The 20,302-nt window shown below is 37.2% G+C and overlaps 1 protein-coding gene and 1 long non-coding RNA gene across 2 annotated transcripts; one reads left to right on the forward strand and one right to left on the reverse strand.

Moving 5' to 3' along the window:
- Positions 1 to 1,815: 1,815 nt before the first annotated feature.
- LOC136706767 (uncharacterized) lies at positions 1,816 to 14,700 on the reverse strand. Its single transcript, XR_010804146.1, has 4 exons — positions 14,485 to 14,700; positions 13,700 to 13,759; positions 13,476 to 13,569; positions 1,816 to 2,029 (listed from the first exon to the last, which is right to left on the reverse strand). It is a non-coding gene; the product is annotated as an uncharacterized lncRNA (long non-coding RNA).
- sox17 (SRY-box transcription factor 17) lies at positions 6,393 to 10,331 on the forward strand. Its single transcript, XM_066681363.1, has 2 exons — positions 6,393 to 6,743; positions 8,895 to 10,331. The coding sequence occupies exons 1-2, from the start codon at positions 6,521 to 6,523 to the stop codon at positions 9,929 to 9,931; spliced, it is 1,260 nt and encodes a 419-aa protein (XP_066537460.1). The 5' UTR covers positions 6,393 to 6,520; the 3' UTR covers positions 9,932 to 10,331.
- Positions 14,701 to 20,302: the final 5,602 nt, after the last annotated feature.

A 20,302-nucleotide genomic window follows, 5' to 3' on the forward strand; every position in this document is an offset into this window, starting at 1 on the left:
GTCACTGAAAAAATACAAAGAATGACTCTTGAAAATCCTGAAGTGTTTGATGCTGTCAGATTGATTAGCACAGTGTGGACTGATTACTGTCAGCATATTATTAAAAGAATGTTGGGTTTTTATTTAACATAAAATGACACAAAAAGTTGACAATATTATACGCTCAAGGGAACGAGTCACACAGACTGACACATTTACTTCATGTCAACTTGAAATCAAACCTGACAATTTTTACCTTAGTAGTCTTTTCCCATAACTGTAACCACAATTGCTCGTTACTGCACAATTTAAAATATATCAAAATGTAATGATCTTAGCCCCAGATTGTCTACTGAGTTTTGACCATGTTAGCATGCAACAGCACCACCACTTTCTTTGAGCAAAATCACCCAGCTATCTTAGAGACCCTCCCACTATGGACCCTTTTGAATCACCATTCCACCTACCAACGTGTGTTTTTGCACTGTGTGAGAAAACCGGAGCACCCGGAGGAAACCCACGCGGACACGGGGAGAACACACCAACTCCTCACAGACAGTCACCTGGAGCGGGAATTGAACCCACAACCTCCAGGTCCCTGGAGTTGTGTGACTGCGACACTACCTGCTGTGCCACCGTGCCACCCCAAGATAAGATTATGATAAATCTTTATTAATCCCCAAAGAGTTATTACTGAGCAAATGATCTTCTCAATATACGGCCTTCCTGTAGTGTACAGACCTTTGTCTGTTTGTATAATTACTGTGACACTATATCCACAAATTAAATTAAAGTTATATTCTTATGTGGTAAATATACTCAGCTAAAATTAGCTGAAAACAAAACCTTAATTCCTCAACCATTAATTTTATGGATTAAATTAAACTACAAAAGGCTGTAAATAAACTTGATGAAATATTCTTAGCTGAAATACACTTCATTTTTGTGACACCTACATATACAAAATCCAGCCAAATGTTTATATCAACTATATATAAAAAATTCTACTATTATATTTAAATTGCAATTATACAGAGAATAAGATCCAATCCAAAGATGCCAATCCATTAGAGCTTCACACAGGGCACTTTCTTCCTGCAACCACATTCCATTTATCACCTGTCACTGAACATTTAAATCCTACAACTAACCACAAGGGTTGCTGTAGCGTTCTATGACCTAACACCAAGGTTACTGTTTGGGCCCAGCCGAATACACCCACTGCATGACTAAAGCCATACCAAGCCCCACTAGCAGAGTTAATGAATGCTCAGAGCGTCATTCAATTAATCAATCAACCAAATTGGTCAATCAATCAACCAAATTTATTTAGCATTTTTTCAAACAAATCAAAATTAAACACAAAGTGCTTTACAAGTGATTGACTAAACATTAAAATTAGTTAAATAAAACAAATGAGAACTAAAAGGACAAACTGTTTTGTAAAATATATAGTAAATATATAGTAAATAATAAAGGATAAAAAATGTAGATTATAAAAATGAAGCTGTTTAATAACAAAAACAATAATAACAAAATTACAACTCAAATTCAGCTTTTTCCCTTTCAAATGCTTCATCTACTGCATTCTCATATGGAGTTGTTAAGTCAATAAAGTAATCTATCCGTTTACTTTAATGGTAATGTAGTAACAGAGAGACAACATAAAGACAATACACACAAAAAAAATATCTTTAAGGTACTGGGAGGTTGAATGCAAGGGAGAATATGTGAGATTTAAGCTGGGACTGAAAAGAAGATAGAGAGTTGGACTGCTGTATTTGTGATGGAAGAGAGTCATTTGCCATCTCTGGAGAAAGCTTAGTCTCCTAGGCTGCGAAAAATCGGAAGAGAGAATGGATAGTCGGCCAGTGGTGGAAGATCTAAGGGTGCGGGAGGGTCTATTGGGCTGAAGAAGGTCTGAGAGGTAGGAAGGGGTAGGTTTATATAAGGCTTTGCACGTGAGCCAGTGAAGATTATAAAGGACAGGTGTAATATGTTGATGCGAGCGGGTGTTCAGAAGAAGGCAGGCTGCTGAGTTTTGAACCATCTGGAGTTTATGGAGAGAAGAGGAATAAATACCAAAAAGGAGAGAGTTACAGTAATCAAGATGGTTTGAGATAAATGCATGGATGAGTTTTTTAACAGAATAAGAATAATAAGAATAAGTTCAGTTTATTACTGTATAAAAGTAATGAGTTGTTATTCATCCAGTTTCTGATTCTTCAAAGACACGATTCTAAATTATGGAGAGGTTGGTTACTAATAGTCTTGGTTTGAAGATAAATTTGGGTGTCGTCAAGTTTTGTTGAGGAAATTGTTATAATCCAATTTTTAAGAATTACTGAACAGTGAGCCAGGGTTTCCGGCTGCTAACTTTAGCCAGATTAGTGGACATTATAGTCTTACACATGGATTCTGGTAATAAGTGCTTTTCTGTAGTTCTGTAGAGGTTTTAATGGCCAAATTTACACTTTGTGTCAGTGGAACTCAAGCCTTGTTGACTACAAAATGTTATAATCTGGTTTTTGAGAGTTACTGATAAACAAGGACCAGTGATAGCACCTTGTAACTTTAGCTGGGTTAGCTCACTTTCTAGCATTTCACGTTGATACTGGTAGTATTTTTCTGTTGACTGCTGTGTGCTTGTAATGGCTAGTGGACCACCAAAGTTATGGTGGTCATTATGGTTTAAATAACACTGTCTAGTATACAAAATGAGCAATATATAGCTTTGATCCTGCAGTCAACATCATTTTATTCAGTTACACACATTCCCACATTTGTTTAACAAATATTGCTTAGAGAGAGAGAGAGAGAGAGAGAGAGAGAGAGAGAGAGAGACAGACAGAGAGAGAGAGTATGTGTGACTGGGATTATCCCTAGAAGACCCAAGAGTCGGTTGTGACAGATATGAATATACCTCTGCCCAGAAGATGTGTGTGTGTGTGTGTGAGAGAGAGAGAGAGAGAGAGAGAGAGAGTGAGTCAGTGAATAAGTGAGAAAAATGGAGAGAAAAAGAGAGGAGTGTTGTGTGACTTGATTTCATAACAGTACAGTACAAGTCATTTTCACTCAGCAACAGGTAGAAGGAGTCCAGAAGACAAAAAAGCCCATTCTTACATAGCATTAACAATAGCATTAACCATTAACCTCTGAGCGTTTGCTCTCGAAAAATGATCTATGAATAAATGTAGCGATAAAATGTAGACAATTAATTACTAAAGAACTACATACCATTGTCACAGTAGAAGACAATCTTTAAAATGATCTGAACATTAAGTTTGATTTGATATTTTTGCATGTGGTATAAAGTTGAACCACACGAGATTAAATATTAATTTATTCATGCATTGTTTGTAACCGGGGCGGCACGGTGGCGCAGCAGGTAGTGTCGCAGTCACACAGCTCCAGGAACCTGGAGGTTGTGGGTTCGATTCCCGCTCCGGGTGACTGTCTGTGAGGAGTTGGTGTGTTCTCCCCGTGTCCGCGTGGGTTTCCTCCGGGTGCTCCGGTTTCCTCCCACAGTCCAAAAACACACGTTGCAGGTGGATTGGCGACTCGAAAGTGTCCGTAGGTGTGAATGTGTGTGTCTGTGTTGCCCTGTGAAGGACTGGCGTCCCCTCCAGGGTGTATTCCCGCCTTGCGCCCGATGATTCCAGGTAGGCTCTGGACCCCCCGCGACCCTAAATTGGATAAGCGGTTACAGATAATGGATGGATGGATGTTTGTAACCGCTAATCCATTTCAGGGTTGAAGTGGGTCCAGAGACTTTGCAGGGTGACACACACTGAGAATAGTCCACCAATCAAAAATATCCAGCCAACAGCATCCTATAGGTAGTGCCTTGTGTCCACTGGTGAACAACTAAAGGACAACACAGCGCAGCAACAAAAGAGCTACTCTTTCTGATTTTACAGCTACACGGTGAGCCAACATTGTAGGTGTATCTAACAGAGTGGACAGAGCAGCACTGCTGTGCCTGATTCACTTGTGCCAGTGCAACACAAACTAACACACCACCACCACATCATATATCACTGCAGGGCTGAGAATGATCCACCACCTAAAAATACCTGCTCCATGGTGGTATACACACACACACACACACACCATCCAGCCAATTCATACATGTAAGTTTGCATGTATGTATGCATGGTATTACATACACATCTGAATCAGTGCATTTATTTCTGTGCATTTTGGTGAAAGTACTTGGCTGGTTTACTGGAATTATTCAAGGAGTATATCCTCTTTTTTGGCTAAATTACAAAAAGTCCAAGCAGAAGCTCTTAATATGCACACCTGTGTTGCAGGACCACAGTCACCACTTCCTTGTGCAATTAAGCAGATGATCACATATTGACCATGAGCGAGACTCCATAAAGTCAGGGTCTATAATCTGAATAGTGCAGAATATTTACATTTAAATACAGCATTTAGCAGACCCTCTGATGCAGACAGACATACACTTCTAATCATGTTACAGTGGAAGGCAACTGTAGTGCATTGAGTCTTGCCCAGACTCTTATTGGTGTCTCAAAACACCAATCCTGTAATAGCCTACAGTGCACATTTTCATGATTTTTAGTTCTAACTCACATAATGTGGGGCAAGAAAAACGTAATCATATGTTAATGATGTGAACCAATGAAAATACACAGCATAGATGGCAGATAAGACTGGAGGAAGGAAACAGTGAAGTAAACAAGTGGGGATACCTGGTCTAATCCTAAAACCCTGCTATCTGCACTTTTACCCTCCTGCCACTGTTTGCAAATGCAGTAAATACTCTCACTCCCAGTTCCCCCGTGAGAAAGGCGAGAAATTTTAACCCTTCAAGGTGTTGTGGAGTTAAATCAGATCCTGTGTGTGGGGATACTGCAGTCTGACAAAACTGATACTGAACTTATAAGCATTACTTAAATTCATTCATTTTAGTAATAATAGGCTCACCATTCCTTCAAACACAAATACTGATAATATCCACAAGAAAGGAGAAATCTGACCTGAGTCCTAGAAAATGTTGTATGCCTCTTGCATTGTTCAGTATGCGGCACTAATGGTCTGATCTGGAAGACATTTATTCTATCCTTTCAAGGACTTAACAGGTCAGATTTGAACTAAACTTCAGTTGCTTGATTAACAGGAAATTTTGAGCTGAATAAACACTTGGTGAATTGATGAAATATCAAGTTTACACCACAAGTTAAATGGTGACAGAATCATCATAACATCAGGAGACATTTTAGGGGCATGCAAAAGTCATTATATTTTGACTAAGGATTACATATGACATCATTTGATTATGATATGACTAATTATGTGACCAGTGGAATAAACTAATATCCTGCTTGATTTAAGATTTCAGTTTTTAATTTTAGATTGACTTATTAATTAAATAGATGTTACCAAGAAGGTAATTTTGGGCCAAAGAAGAACCACATTTGCATCTCTTAAGCACTTTACAATGGATGGTTTATAGAATATTTTGGTAAATAATTTGGTAAAACAAAACTATACATTCAGCAAAGAAGAATCCTTTAGGAACTTTTTTGCTGAGTGTAATTCACAAGCCATTTCTAAGTGCATGAGAAAGACGGAAGACACAAGACAAGGCTATTCCAGAAGAATAGGCTTGGAAACTATAAGACAACAGAAAAGTCCATCCTGAAGGTCTGTTTCCTCACCCCTAATTTGAAAAATGAATTATGCAAAACACAGTAAGACAAAACCTCAGAAAGAACAATGAAAACCTCTCCATTCATCAAACAATGTATTTAATTGTCTGACTCAAGCCAAACAATATCAAGCCCCACCTGTTTTCCCTTTTCAGGGTTTGAAGGACACATACATTCTACATACACAAATGCACATTTTTCCAAAAAAGGTATTGACATTTATTTACCAGAAGTAACTAAATAACATCCTCTCCAGGATTTCACTCAACTTGCCCAGCTTCTCTAAGCATCACATGCCACCTTTGAGGTGTCAGGGCACTTGTAAATAATTTTTTACTTCCTGGACCTGAATTTGCCCCAACGGGCATTGCCACACCCTAGATCACATAACACTTAAAGCAACTCCAAAATTACTGATTTAAATTTCAGGTTGAAAGAAGAAAATTAGAAGAGAGAGACTGCACATTCATTCCACAGAAAGTGACGACTGAAGTGAATCTTGATCGATTTTTAATGGTGTAAACTGTTTGAAAGAAAACGTAAAAGAAGAGGATAACATTAAACTTGTAATAAAATCTTCATTAATCGTTACTCGCTCGTGCCCCCTAAAATCAACACAGCGCGAACGGCTGCTTACACGCCCCCAGCCCTCCCACGGCGCGCGCTATTGGTCAATTCTTGGCTTAAAGCTCGCGCTCTCACATTTGTGTAGCCGGAGAGAAGAACCCCGTATCAGTTCTGCTCACACCTTTCACTAACTTTCACCGAGGCAGCGACGACCACTCTAAAGCCCGCAGAGCTCAGCGGTATTGTGGTGTGTGCGCGCGCGCGTTCGCGTGTGTGTATATAAAGTGTGGGACATGAGCAGTCCGGATGCGGGTTACGGTAGTGACGAGCCGCGCGTGAGCATGGCAGGGGCGCGCCGGTGCGCGTGGACTGAGGCGCAGAGTCCAGCGAGCGACAGCAAAGAGCCGCGCATCCGCAGACCCATGAACGCGTTTATGGTTTGGGCCAAAGACGAGCGCAAGAAACTCGCGCAGCAGAACCCCGACTTGCACAACGCAGAGCTCAGCAAGATGCTCGGTGAGTGAGTGCGCACTTGCTTGTGTGTGAGTGCACTTGTCTTGCTACATCTGTGAGGATCAGATATCCTCAAATATTAGTAAAACGTGATATTTTGTATAGTTTGAACCAAGAGTGAGGATTTGTTCCGGGATTGAGAGTTGGGGAAAAGTTATTCAGCTACAGTTAAAACTAACACAGTAAACAACTGGTTTGGTCAGAGAGAGGGAGAGAAAAAGAAAATACCAAAAAATAACAGTCAAAACATAAAAATCATAAATATATAAAATCATAACATCCCTGCAGTGCACATTTCCTGCAGTTACGCAATCGCTGTGCATGAATTAACAAAATATAATAAACCCCACAATCTCATCAGAGATTAATTTCATTAGAAGGTTTTAAGTTATTGAAAAGGGGGGAGGGGAGGACGTTTAAATGGAACAAACCATATTTAGATCATTAGTTTATTTTTACCTTCATGCAGTGAACTATACTTTCTAGGTGGTTTAACATAAATCACTGTATCTTTCCTTCATTGTAAACACTGTTGTGCTCTTTAATGCCTTTGGGGGTTTTATGGGTGCTAATGGGTTTTACTGAACATAAGGTCATAAAGGACAATGTGTTATATGCTAAAACGGGGCCCCAGGGGATCTGTTATTTAATTTTCCTCTATAAATTATTATTATTTCACTTTTTTTATGCTCTAATTGCACAGTCATGGTATTTACAGAATTTTCTCATATTTAGAAACAATACACTACAATGTGCACCAGCTGAAACTGTACTAGGTCGGAGTTTCTTAATGTGTCTCCTATTCCCGAGAGTCAGATCACCTGCAGAGTGCCATAAGAGTTTTTGGATTTACTGTGATTTGGTTAAACCCAAGCAGTGTGACCCTGTCCTCAACATGGTCATCACAATTTTACCCAGTTTGATCAAAACCACTGCATGGTTTACTTTTTGAAATGTAAGTAAACTTTGAAATGTATGTAAATATAGTTGCTTTTGTCGGATAGAAACGGAAATAACAATGCCTTGTGTGCTTCTATATATAGTAATTTGGTCTTTACTGTAAAGGCTTCATATTAAACATTTAATTTTCTTTAATATTTATATTTTCAGGAAAGTAATGTGTCTTGAAAAGTTCACAGTAGCATTCACTGAGTGTTATCTGATAAATGAATTTCTGTGCCATACGTTAAGCATAGTCTTATTCACAGAAAGGACATTTCCTCATATAATCAAGGCAGTCGATGAAGCTTAGCCGTGAAACAGGAGGTCACTGTTTTGATCCTAGCTGATAACAGCCTGCCACAGCCATTGTGCCCTTGAGGCACTTAACCTCACATTGCTCTCCCTGCAGTTACGATATCACCTCAGGTAAAAGCCTGAACTAAATACAAAAGTACAATGCGACACTACCAGTAAAGTATATACAGTCAATATTAGGAAAAATATATATTACATAGATTTATCAATAACCTTCATATTTGAAATGCCCCTGTTGTATTTCTTTTACTTTTTTAGTACACTAAGTATTACAACATTTATCCCCTCCCTTGAATTTCACAACAAAAAGAAATTCTAAAGTTTTTAAAATCAGATATATTTTGCATTACTTTACAAATCCAATTTTTATCTCATGTTCTGGTGTTTTCCATGGTTACTTAGACACGTGATTTTCATCCACTGCGCTAAAGCAAGTCAAAGCACTTTGTTGTGGTTTAGTGCAATGTGAAGGCATGATGTCGTTATATCGCATAGCTAAAAATGGAAAGTAGCAGAAACTTAGATCTCATCATCAGTTAAAACTCATATGGGTCTGTTCAAAGGAATAGCCTGGACCGAGGATAACTATCATTTACATGAATTTACATGCTAGTTTATATCACCTAAGAAATATTTTGTGTTTATAATTCCTGTGTTAATTTTACTAACTGATGTTTGTGTCCAGATATATTATGCTTTTAACATTGTATTCTCAGTTTTGATTCTAGAAGTTCATTACTACAAGCAACCGAGTGATTCACAGAACTATACCATAGCTCTTATAGTAGTCTTCAGTCTAAGATTTAAGAGTATTTTTAAAGACAAAAATATTCAACAGCTGAGTTTAACTAATAGTTCTTGAACTAACAACTAAACTGCTCCCTTTCTGTTATAAAGGTAAGTCATGGAAGGCATTATCTGTGGTGGACAAGCGACCTTTTGTGGATGAGGCGGAGCGGCTGCGTGTGCAGCACATGCAGGATCATCCAAACTACAAGTACCGACCTCGACGCCGCAAACAGGTGAAGAGGATCAAGCGGTTGGACTCAGGCTTCCTGCTTCCTGGCACCTCTGAGCCCTCTGCCTCTCTGGGCATGGACAGTCTTGGTGTGGGTTATTCCCTGACCTCAATAGGATTGCCTCAGGCTGGGCTACCTCAGTACTGTGACGCCCAGGGAATGTTTGAGCCCTACAGCTTGCCTACCCCGGATTCCTCCCCAATGGAAGCTATCACAACAGAGACTGTATTCTTTACTAGCCACACTCCGGAGGACAGCCACTCTCAGGCAGCTTACACCTATCATCATCACCATCAAGAGTACACACCTCAAGGGCATCAACACGCCCTAATTAATCCACAGGTTCACAGTAATAACCGCAGTGACACACATTCACAAGTAAGCATCAGCACGCACACAAACCCTAACCCACACACTAGCACACACTCTCATGCCAACACACAAGTGAGCTTGATGGCCAGCTCACACTCTCAGGAACATGGCAATGTAAACAGCAGCCATAATGTCAACGCCCATCACAACACCCTACATTCGCATTCATTATCACAGGCGCTCTTCAACAGGAGCATATCACCTAGCTCCAACCCACCTCCACCCCCCAGCTACATGGGCTGTCCATCAAATCTGAGTGTCTTCTATAACCCCTCCTCTCAACTGAAACATCCAGTTGAGCAGTTGTCGCCCCCTCAGGACAGTCACACACACCCACAGGCCGCAGCTGACCAGCATTTGCGGCCCTCCATGGAAGCTCACCGGCATGGTCCAGAATTGCTAAGTGAAGTGGATGGTAGTGAATTTGAGCAGTACTTGTCATATGGGGTCCCTCATGCACAAATGCAGGGGTCTGACCTGATCTCCTCTGTACTGTCTGATGCAAGTACTGCTGTGTATTACTGTAATTACAACAACACCTAAACCCCCAACAATGCGCTACACTGAAAAACTGTTGTATTGATTGTCCTTTAATTTCAAAGGTGTACAATATTTCCAAAGGAACAAAAGCATAATGCTACAGGTGAATAAGCTGTAAGACAAACTTAAAGTAATAAACTGTATTTATGTGGAACTGCTGTACACATTTGTATCAGTCCTTTTTTCAGTGTAGTAATTCCTGAACTGCCAGAAATGAATGACCTAAAAATATCTCTGTTAGTTAGCTAGCAAACAGGTCCTCAATTACTGGCATATTTAATCAAAGAAATATTCAAGGGCGGCAGTTAAAGACCTATTAGTTTTAAAATTCACTGGGAATAGTTTAATTAACTTTTTTAATGAAAAACACTGTAAATATTTTCTTTTATAAAATGAAATGTACAGGGAGCAGTGTATTAAAATGTAATTTCATACTTTTTGCACTTTTGAGAAATAAACGTCTCAAAGATGAGCCTCTTTGTCAATGTTTTTAAATATTTGTTTTAGTGTTCTCTCCCTCTAATACTCCATTCTTTGCATTGTGCACTTCTGACCCTTTTCTTCTCTTTGTCTGTGTATTCTTGCTGCAGGGAAACTGAGATTAACACACTTCTTCCTGTTTAAGGCAGCTCTGTTGGCTCCAATGACTTAAATATGATCGTAATCTCTGCACCTTCACCAAACAAAGTCCATCATTAACATCAATAAGAGCCTGAGCTCACCCACCCACACACAAACGCTCCTCAAACTTTCACATAAACGCAGGGCTGTGAGAGCCTGAGAATAAAAGTCAGGCCAGTAGAGAAGCCATGTATTGTGCTTGGTCTCATAATAGAAACAATTAGTAGTAGACTGCACAGGCTGGTGTGGTGCTCATGAGTGCGCAGCTCATTTTCTGTTTGAAAGAGGAAGAGCCTTTTTGGATGAGGTCACTGACACTGACCCTTCATCCCTTTTTAGCAAACTGACGGAAACATGCACCAGCGACAAGTTTTTATAGACAGACTCCCAGATTCCCACACACTGTGTGGAAGCATTCAACAGGTCTGTGTGTGTGTGTACTTTGTTGTGTGAGCTACATGCCAAACAATGGGCTTTGTCCCCACCCAGAAGCACCTGAGTGAGTGTGTTTGTGCTTTTAAGAGAGAATGAGCTGTCTGTGATGGGGGCTGGGAACACCTGGATGAAATCTAACTAATACCCAAATTAAGTAGTCGACTAATGCAAATCCTAATCAATACTAGCCTCAGGCAGAGAAATCAGGACAACATAAATCCATCACATTTAAAATCAATTTGGTTCAAGAAAAATATATAAAATAAATTCCGTAAAGTAGCCCTGTGCATATTCACAAGTTTCAAATAATTAATAGTGTAAAGCTATAAGAACTGTGGATGATCCTAAAACGCCTGAATGTATTACAGATAGATTTTGAGAATGAGTATTATCAATTTAACATTCAGAATATTTAATTTTTGAAAAATGGGTAATTAGATTTTGAGTTTGATATTCTGAAGTAGATACTTCAGAACAAATTATTACTGTACATTTCTAATAAAACAATAAACATAACAGATTACAAACTTTCAGACAGTTTAAATTAAAACCATATACCTGAACCCGAAACTCAGCCATGGTTCTGTCAATAATAATAAGTTTCTAAATTGAAATAAAAGCAAACAGCAATATTCAAATGACATTTTGTTAATTGCTGACTTCTAGCTTTCATTAAATGTTTCTTAGAACTTTGAATGCAAAACATTGTTTTTTTTTATCTCACTTTTTCTCCTTTTTTAAAAAAAATGAATAGTCAGAGTAAATGCTAAAGAAAATTACTTGATTAATAATTGATAATGGTGGCCTTGTTATGCGCCTTTTATACATGGAATGCTATAATTGTGTGTATTCTGTCTTTTACTCTCAAGTTTGGTAAGTGAAGGACATAATGTCCATCAGAGGCAGCTGCAATGGACAGGGCGTCTCCAGTCTGAAAGAGAATGTATGTGTGTATTACGTGAGTGAGTGTGTGTGTGTGTGTATGTGTGTGTGTGTGTGTTTGTGTGTGTGTGTGTGGCTGCATGTCTGTTTGAATGTATGTGTGTGTGTGTGTGTGTGAGAGACTGTGTTTTATAATCCTTGGAATATGAGTCTCCTCCCTGGCCTTATCACTTTCATAGGCACGGCTTTCCCAAACCCAGTCCAGTTGTGCTGCTTCTAAATATAAACTCACACTTGATCATCAGTGCTCCAGGCTCTGACACAATAAGCTATTTCCACTGATTTGACTCTTTGAAATATATATATATATATATATATATATATATATATCACTCCCACTTACACACACACAGCCTTAAAATGTTCCAGTGAGGTAAGGGTCTGCTGAGAAATTAGTTATAAAGGGTGTCATCTGAATTGTTTGTAAAAAGATTCTTCCCATTTATAACATCTACATGTTAAAATGTAAAATATATTAAATTTGCCATGATTTCTTCCATGAAATATAACAAGAGTGTTAGAAATTAGTAAAATAAATCTGATTAGATGCAGTTTGTCTGATGTTGTCTTAATAGTGCAAAACACAGTGAGACAGATACATTTATTTATTTAAAAATGTAAGTGATTTATGCATATTTTCTACTGAAGTATAATATTACATTTTGCATAATATATAACTGTTTAGTTAAGTCAAGTTTAAGAATAATTTGTCCTTCTAAAAATGAGGATTACTAAAGAATATAATTTGTGGTACTAAACAGGATTTATATATTACTCTCAGAGTACAAATGCAACCCACAATTACAGTCCTAATATCATAAGATTCAGAGATGTGTCACATATAGTAAGAGTCATTACTCAACATGTGCTACTGGAGCTGTTTCTAATTTTGCTTTTCAGATGTCCAAGCTGTCCTGGCTCTAATGCCATATCTGGCAAATTACAACAAATGTGTTATTTTGTTACATAATCCAAAAATCAAGAGGGAAATCTCAATAATGTATACAAAAACAGTAATGTGTAAGAAATACAGATCATTTATAACCAACTGACCACAAGTTTTAATACAGTCCTTTCATTAAATCTTCATATTTATACTTGGCATGTGATGATTTACAGATAACATGTTTAACACATGTAGTAACTGGTGAACTTTCAATTAGGCAATGCTGTGCATAAGAAATTATTGTTCTTATCCACTTGTACCAGAAAATGACTTGCATTATACAGGACAGTAAAGAGATATGTAATATTACTGGCCCAACTTCAGTATTATGTCACCCTGATTTTACTTATTTATTTATTTTTGCTCTAAACTGAAATCATTAAATAATATCTCTAACTTATATAAGGATTCTGATAATTGTGGTCATCAGCTAAAGTCATTTTAAAAAGTTTTTAAATTTTTTTTTTGGTAGGTGGCCACTCTTTATATTTCTGAAAAAAAAGATGAATGTGTTTCATTGTGTTTAGTACTGGAGCATTTGTGGAAGTTTCCAAGAGCACCTGTTTGCATTTCCTCAGTATAGGGATTGTCTGAACTACTTACCCTGTGAAAGATTAGCTGGGAACATCCTCATTTGCTCAGGAAACCACATTCTCTTAAATTCACAGTGGTTCTACTAAGACAGAAGGATTTCCTCCTAAATAAAAATACATCAAAATAAAACTAAATAAAGAAGAAAGACCACAGGTCAGAGATTATATATATATATAATGTATGTGTGTGAGTGTGTGTGTATGTATGTGTGTGTGTGTGTGCGTCTTTCCCACACGTCTCAGAGCAGGGTCACATCAATGTTCCTGTTTATCATTCAAGTTCCACATTTGCACCTGAGCAGAATAGGAACAGACACAAACACATTTCAGTTGCTGGTTTTGATCATTTTTGTGGTTGGGACATTTGTTGATTATGTTCTGTGAAGTCTGGTGGAGCGGAAAAAAGGTCCCACTCAAAACCAGGCCTTTAATGTAAACCTCAATTAATTACATTTAATTAGCAAGATTTGTCTTAAAACATAAAGTTAAACAAACCTCAAATAATTATTTTTTTGCAGAACAATAATTTTCATTTGCTCAGTCCATTTATTATTAAGTTCATTCAAAGCAAGATTTTAAGGGCAGACCAGTAACTAAATGTTTAAAAGTTGAAAAGTCAGTATACATTTTTACTCTGTTTTTTAAAGTGCGCACCACATTTAAAGAGTTTGGACTTTGATATCAATACATTAAAATTATCTTGTAAAACAGTGTACTTTAGATAGATGTTCACATTAACCTGAATTTATCCAGAGAAGTAGCTACATCACTTCCTTTTCTACAGTTGTAAGGCATGAGTCTGGATTTTAACATTTAGCTAGACCTTGTAGTCTTTATCTCTGTATAAGCTTCATATCCTGTTTTCAAATAAAGATGCACAGAAAATTATCCAGTGTTAAATCAACACTATTAGTATTAACTTAACACTGAGAGCATTAAATTATTAGTGTGCAGACTGAAAAAATAATCAGTAAAATATAGGCTTAACTCTCACTCACACAAGACAAAATCATAATTACCAAGCACTGATCGGTTTCCAATGGTGGGGTACGGTAATATCAAATAATATAAAACTATAACGTATTTCCAGGGTTGAAGGTCCAGAGCCTGTTAATGTAGACGCTAGCGATTTAGCCACAGTCTTTTAAAAATAGACTTTTGCGTCTGTTTACGTTACCCTTTTTATATACTTTATGTACATTACTTTCTGATTCACGCCTTAAATAAGTCGAGAAAATAAGAATCTAATAAGGGGACGGTGAGTTTATCTCTGTTTATCTGCAGTATGTGACCGTTGGTGAAAAGCCCGCCAGAGGGCGCGCGCGCGCTGTCAAACTCAGGTACGCGCACCCCCCAGAAAATCTCAACATCTCAAAGATTTTTTATTTTTATCCCAGTTACATAGACATAGAATTAAAACAGTCGCGTGGTTTGCCTTTAAAATAAATAAATAAATAAATAAACGTGTCCAACGTCAAATATTCATAATCTAAACCCATTTTTTATAAATAATATAAAATTAAATGTTATTTTAATGTCTACTGAGTTGCCATATGTAACCAGTTACCTATATTTATACATCATTATCACTTATATTTCCACATCATTACAGTGCAACATGTCAGAGACATTGAAACTATAAATGAAAACCAACCATAGTTAGGATTATTAACAGCAAATGTGAGCCACTTATCCATTCAGTCACAACTGTGGTCAGTCACATTTTACATCCTGATTAAAATGTGGTAGTGCATGGCTAAGGCAATAACAGACCTTTCAAATACCGAATAGTTGTATTTTCACTTCCTTGCTTGATGATGTGACCATTTATGCCATTCCTGTGTGGAATCAATACTATATTATATTGTACTTACAGAACTGGTTTCAGTACAATATGATGACAAAAACAACCAACCAACCAATTAGTGATTTTCTGCCTAAAAATATCTGCCAGAATGATGACTTGATTTAATTTGATACATTTCACTATCTGTAATGGACAGTTTTAAATACAGAGGGCAAATATATATAATGCATTTCCTTCCTATAGTTCAATTAAAGATACTAAAAGACATAAACATTAAGAGAATTGTGAACACCCCCTTAAAGGATGTCATGAGTGAAATTAGGGATTTTTCCAAACTTATCTTTGGAGGACGTGAGATGAAGGGTGAAACTGTATGGACAAAAAAAGTCATGAGTGAATGTGCGGCTGTGAGTGTATATGTCTGTATGTTAGATTTATGGTGAACAAGCTAAAGGTGAGACTATTGTTCTGTTGAGATTTGGTTGGATAGCTATTTCCTTATGACTCAAAAATGGGTGTATGTGTGTGTGTATGTCTTTGGACATTTATCAGTGCTATCTGAGCTTTCATGTTCAAGTGCCTAACTTAGTTTGGACGGGGTGTGTGTGTGAGTGTAGCACTTTGGTCTCTGTGCATTTTGTGTATGTGTAAATGTGTATACGTGTGGGCCCTTTCACTGAGGAAAGGCCTGTGTATAAGGTGGACAAATTAGCAGGCTGGCATGGTGTAGGGTTGGAGGGCAGTGCGGTCGGGAATTCCAGTGGAAGAACGGTCAGGACCCGGAGCAGCAGGGAGCCCAGCAGGAGGAAGTGTTTTGCCAGGAGTCAACCCCGGGCCTGGAATCTCTGCTTCCTCCCAAACGAAACAAAAAAAAAGTTATGAAAAATCCTGGAATTCTCCCTCCATAGTGTAATGGGCTGAGCTTTACTTCCCAGTTCATCCAATTAAAGGGGTCAACTGTACAAAGGCTCACCAGCTGTTCCAGGAAAAGGACAGAAGAATAAGAATTGACCCAAACTGACTTGAGAAAGGAGTTGTCATTTGTTGTCTTGAGTGAATGTGTATATGTGTAGGAATGGCATTGGGTGTCCAAATCTTTGGGACGATCAGCTGTAGATGTTTGTGTTAGATGAACAAAACATGAAATTAAATAAATGCTACCTATGTTTCATAGTTTTATACAGTGTGTAGTAACACAGATTTACACAAATTTCCAGAATTGCTCCAAGTGCAAAACATGAACCGTTGTTTAATCTCGTGGGTCTTCATGGAGATAAACCTCTAGAGAAAGTGACCTTTAAATTCACAGACTCTGAATTGAATAAATCCTTTGATTAACACACGGTATTGTTTAATAAAAAAAATTAATAAATACATACAGAATCAGAAGAACCATTTTGCATAAAATGTGAATGCTTTAAATAAAGAGTTTCTTCTAAAGAGTTTAGAAGGTTTCTAGACAGCAATTGAGTTCATATGAATACATATCATAGCAAGTCAGAGAGAGACTGACTGAGAAATTCATGTTGTGCTCTGACAGAAACAAAAGTCTATGAATGTATTCAAACCTAATAAATGATTTCACTGAAATGTTAGCTTGTTTAATTGATATTGTTTGTTTCCTCACAACATTTTGCAAGGAAAAGTGTCAAAAACTGTAATTCTTCTTGTTTGGTCATTAAAATTAAGGACAAAAATATTTGTAAATGTTCACGCCAAGGATTATTGATTTTTATGTGTTATTGTTTGAGTACAGGGACCTTTAATGACTCCTATGGACAGAGACCCTGTAAGACCATGATCTACTCCTCTGTGTGTGCGTGTGTGTGTGTGTGTGTGCACGTGCAAGTTTCACATATCAAACATATCCCTTATTTCATCCTAAATAGTTTCCCAGTCAGAGAGTGCTCAGGGATCTGGAGCCGGCGCCGAGACTGCAATGAAGGGTTAAATATAGTCTCTCTCTCTCTCTCTCGCTCTCTCTCTGTCTTTCACACACACACACACACACACACACACACACACATTCTGTCCAGATATCTCAACACTGCTGAGCTCATGACTAAAAGCATTTGGATGTCAGTTTGACGTTTGTGTTTGTTGCTTGTCTATAGTAATAGTACAGCTGAGATTCCTTATTGATTAAGCAATGAGTACACAGTTTTCAGTCACACATACACACACACACACACACACACACACACACACACGTCTTATCAGTAATGACAAAGAGTTTGCTCAGCTGGATGTTTGGCTGCTCTCTGTTTTGTTTTGGGTATGCTCTGGGACTGACAGGAGACCACACCGGCATTCCAGTCTTCTTCAATTCCTGCAGGTCCAACATTCTTTCCTTATGTATACACTCTTATGGAGCATGTGCACATTCCCCCTCATCATAGCTCCCGTGGGTGAGGGCAGTTGTTTGATCTTTCTCAACCTTAAACCTCCATGTGTGGGTTCATCTCTGTGTCTGTCTTTATGCTTGTGTGTAATATGTAGTGTAGTCATTTCATTGGATTTGTTTTTGTCAGAATGAGACCATGTAATATATAATGTATTCTGTCTCTATCTCTATCTCACTCCTAAGAAGTAATACATTGGCTTGGCTTATTAAAAACTCTGTGAACTCCAGGGAGAGCACTGGTGTCCAATCTTTTCAAATGCAATGCTGGTGAAAAACAGGTTTCAGATCATGCTTTTAAAAAATTATTTAACAAGGCAACAATATATACTTCATAGATACTATAAATGAAAGAATATACAATATGAACCATGGTAGAACCATGTTTGTTCTGTCCTAGGGTGAGCAGGACAAAAAAAAAAAAAAATATATATATATATATATATATATATATATATATATATATATATATATATATATATATATATTAGTTTCAGCTGATTAACCCTTCTCTCAATCTTATTAAGCTATTAAGTTATTTAAACCATTTATAATATTTTTTTTATTTTGTTTATGCTCCTTGAACACATAAGCAATTCTATCTGTCTCAAACTAAACACACACACACACACAGTCATGTTCTTATCCATATTAAGCATGCACAATGAGATTAAGTAAGGCCCAGTGGCCACCTGGACCTAAAACACAGTAACACTGAGTTGGGCCAGTGTGATGATGTGAGCTGTTAGGGAATTTAACAGGTTCTTCACTTGTGTAATTCACATTACCACAAATATATTACTTTATCTTTACACCCACCTAGACTCAAACTATATACTTATTGGAGGATTTTTATTGTTGCACAGATTCACTTAAATATCAGCAGTTGCTTGTATTTATTATGGACCCTTTCAACACCCATGCACAAAAGCAGACATACACACACACCAAGGTTTACACTCTCCCACAAATGTATTCCGTGAAGTGGGCTCTGCTCAGTGTAACCGGGATTAGTACTGAGCAAAGATTAGGCAAATTAATACTCAAGCCATCGCCCAGAATAACAGTCTCCAGCATGGAGCGCCACAGAGCAACATGAGGGAGCCAGAATTTTACCCAAACTTTACAATCGATATGAGATATCTGGTAAGTGTGAAAAGTCTTTTATGTGTAATTTTATATTTTATTATGGAGATTGTTTTCTTTATAGAGCAGTTTGTTAAACTGACAGTTACTTGCCATAAATACAATGGTACTCACCACCTGAGGTGAGACTATACCTATTTGTTAGTGGGCTCCCTAGTTTTTTATATTAAGTAAGTTATGAGTATTTATGTAATTATATATGTTTTAATGTCTACTGAAAATTGTGATTCTATAACTATGTAATTTAGAAACTCAAATTAGAAAAACAATGATTTACAAAGTCTTGCAAATATTCAAATATTTTTAAGTTTAGTTTTAATTTTATTTATTAAGGTTAATTTAGTTTGTAGGCTCACTTTTTGTTTTGTGTAGTAAATAAAACGCTTGTATTTGTATTGTAGTCACAATGACCCTGGTTCCTATCAGCAACACTGTAAACAACGCTCATTTTCATTTCATACCTCTCCAAAACACCTTGAAAATATGCATGGATATATAATTTTCAGTTAGTTTGGTTTAAATACAAGTATATTGCACCTGTTGGCACTCAAGGTATCACAGTTAGTTTAGTGACAGTTGCATATAGTGAAAACGAATCATTTATTACAGTTGGTTTTAAAATGAATCATTTTTTCATTTTGTTGAAATTGATATCAGACATGGTGTAGACTACCTGTCTGAAAAACAGGACAAGTCTGTCTCCCTCTTTGTCCTGACTGTGCTTAATCTAGGAAAGTGAAGCAGTAAACAACACCTGGTGTTAAAGATGCTTCAAGTTCTGTTGCTCCTCAACACCCTCATTTACTCTCACAAACAAGGGCCCTATTATCTACCATTATTTTTGTCAATATATGAATTAGACACGTTTGAAAAATCTTAATTAGTGAAAGGCACAACAGCTCTTAACAGACATTGAGAGAAAAATTTAAGATAGGGAGGTAAATGTAAAAAGAAATACAACTCTATGATAATCCATGTGACAGGAAAAGTAAATGGATACATAACTTTTTGTACTGAAAAATCCTGGAAATGTTCATGTAAAAATACCAAAAAAATGCAAGTATTATTTGAAATCAGCAGTTAACATACAACATAAAACAAAATATAGTGATTTCCTCTTTGTAATAAGTCACATAGCAAAGCGGTTGTTTTTAGGTATGGACAATGTCCACTATATATATATATATATATATATATATATATATATATATATATATATATATATATATATATATATTCAAGGACATAGACTGGCTAACTTTACGTCACTACCTGCATATCTCCCCTCAGTAACATTTTCAATAGCTGTGCTCCTGTATTGTCCCCACACAGAGCAGGTACTACTGATTTTGCCCCGTACAGAGCAGACCAAGAAACACTGCCCAGCAACATGAAGGAAAAAGAAGCTCCCTTTCTTATTATATCATATAATACATACTATCTTACATTTAAAACATACTCATATCTCAAGTAAGACTAAATT

Source organism: Hoplias malabaricus, chromosome 9 (assembly GCF_029633855.1).
Source record: "Hoplias malabaricus isolate fHopMal1 chromosome 9, fHopMal1.hap1, whole genome shotgun sequence".
NCBI lineage: Eukaryota > Metazoa > Chordata > Actinopteri > Characiformes > Erythrinidae > Hoplias > Hoplias malabaricus.

What these genes read in the sequence shown, in the direction of transcription:
- sox17 (XM_066681363.1), top strand. Translation starts at nt 6,521, where the DNA reads ATGAGCAGTCCGGATGCGGGTTACGGTAGTGACGAGCCGCGCGTGAGC. An exon ending in AGAGCTCAGCAAGATGCTCG is followed by an intron (nt 6,744 to 8,894) that starts GTGAGTGAGTGC and finishes TCTGTTATAAAG; the next exon opens with GTAAGTCATGGAAGGCATTA.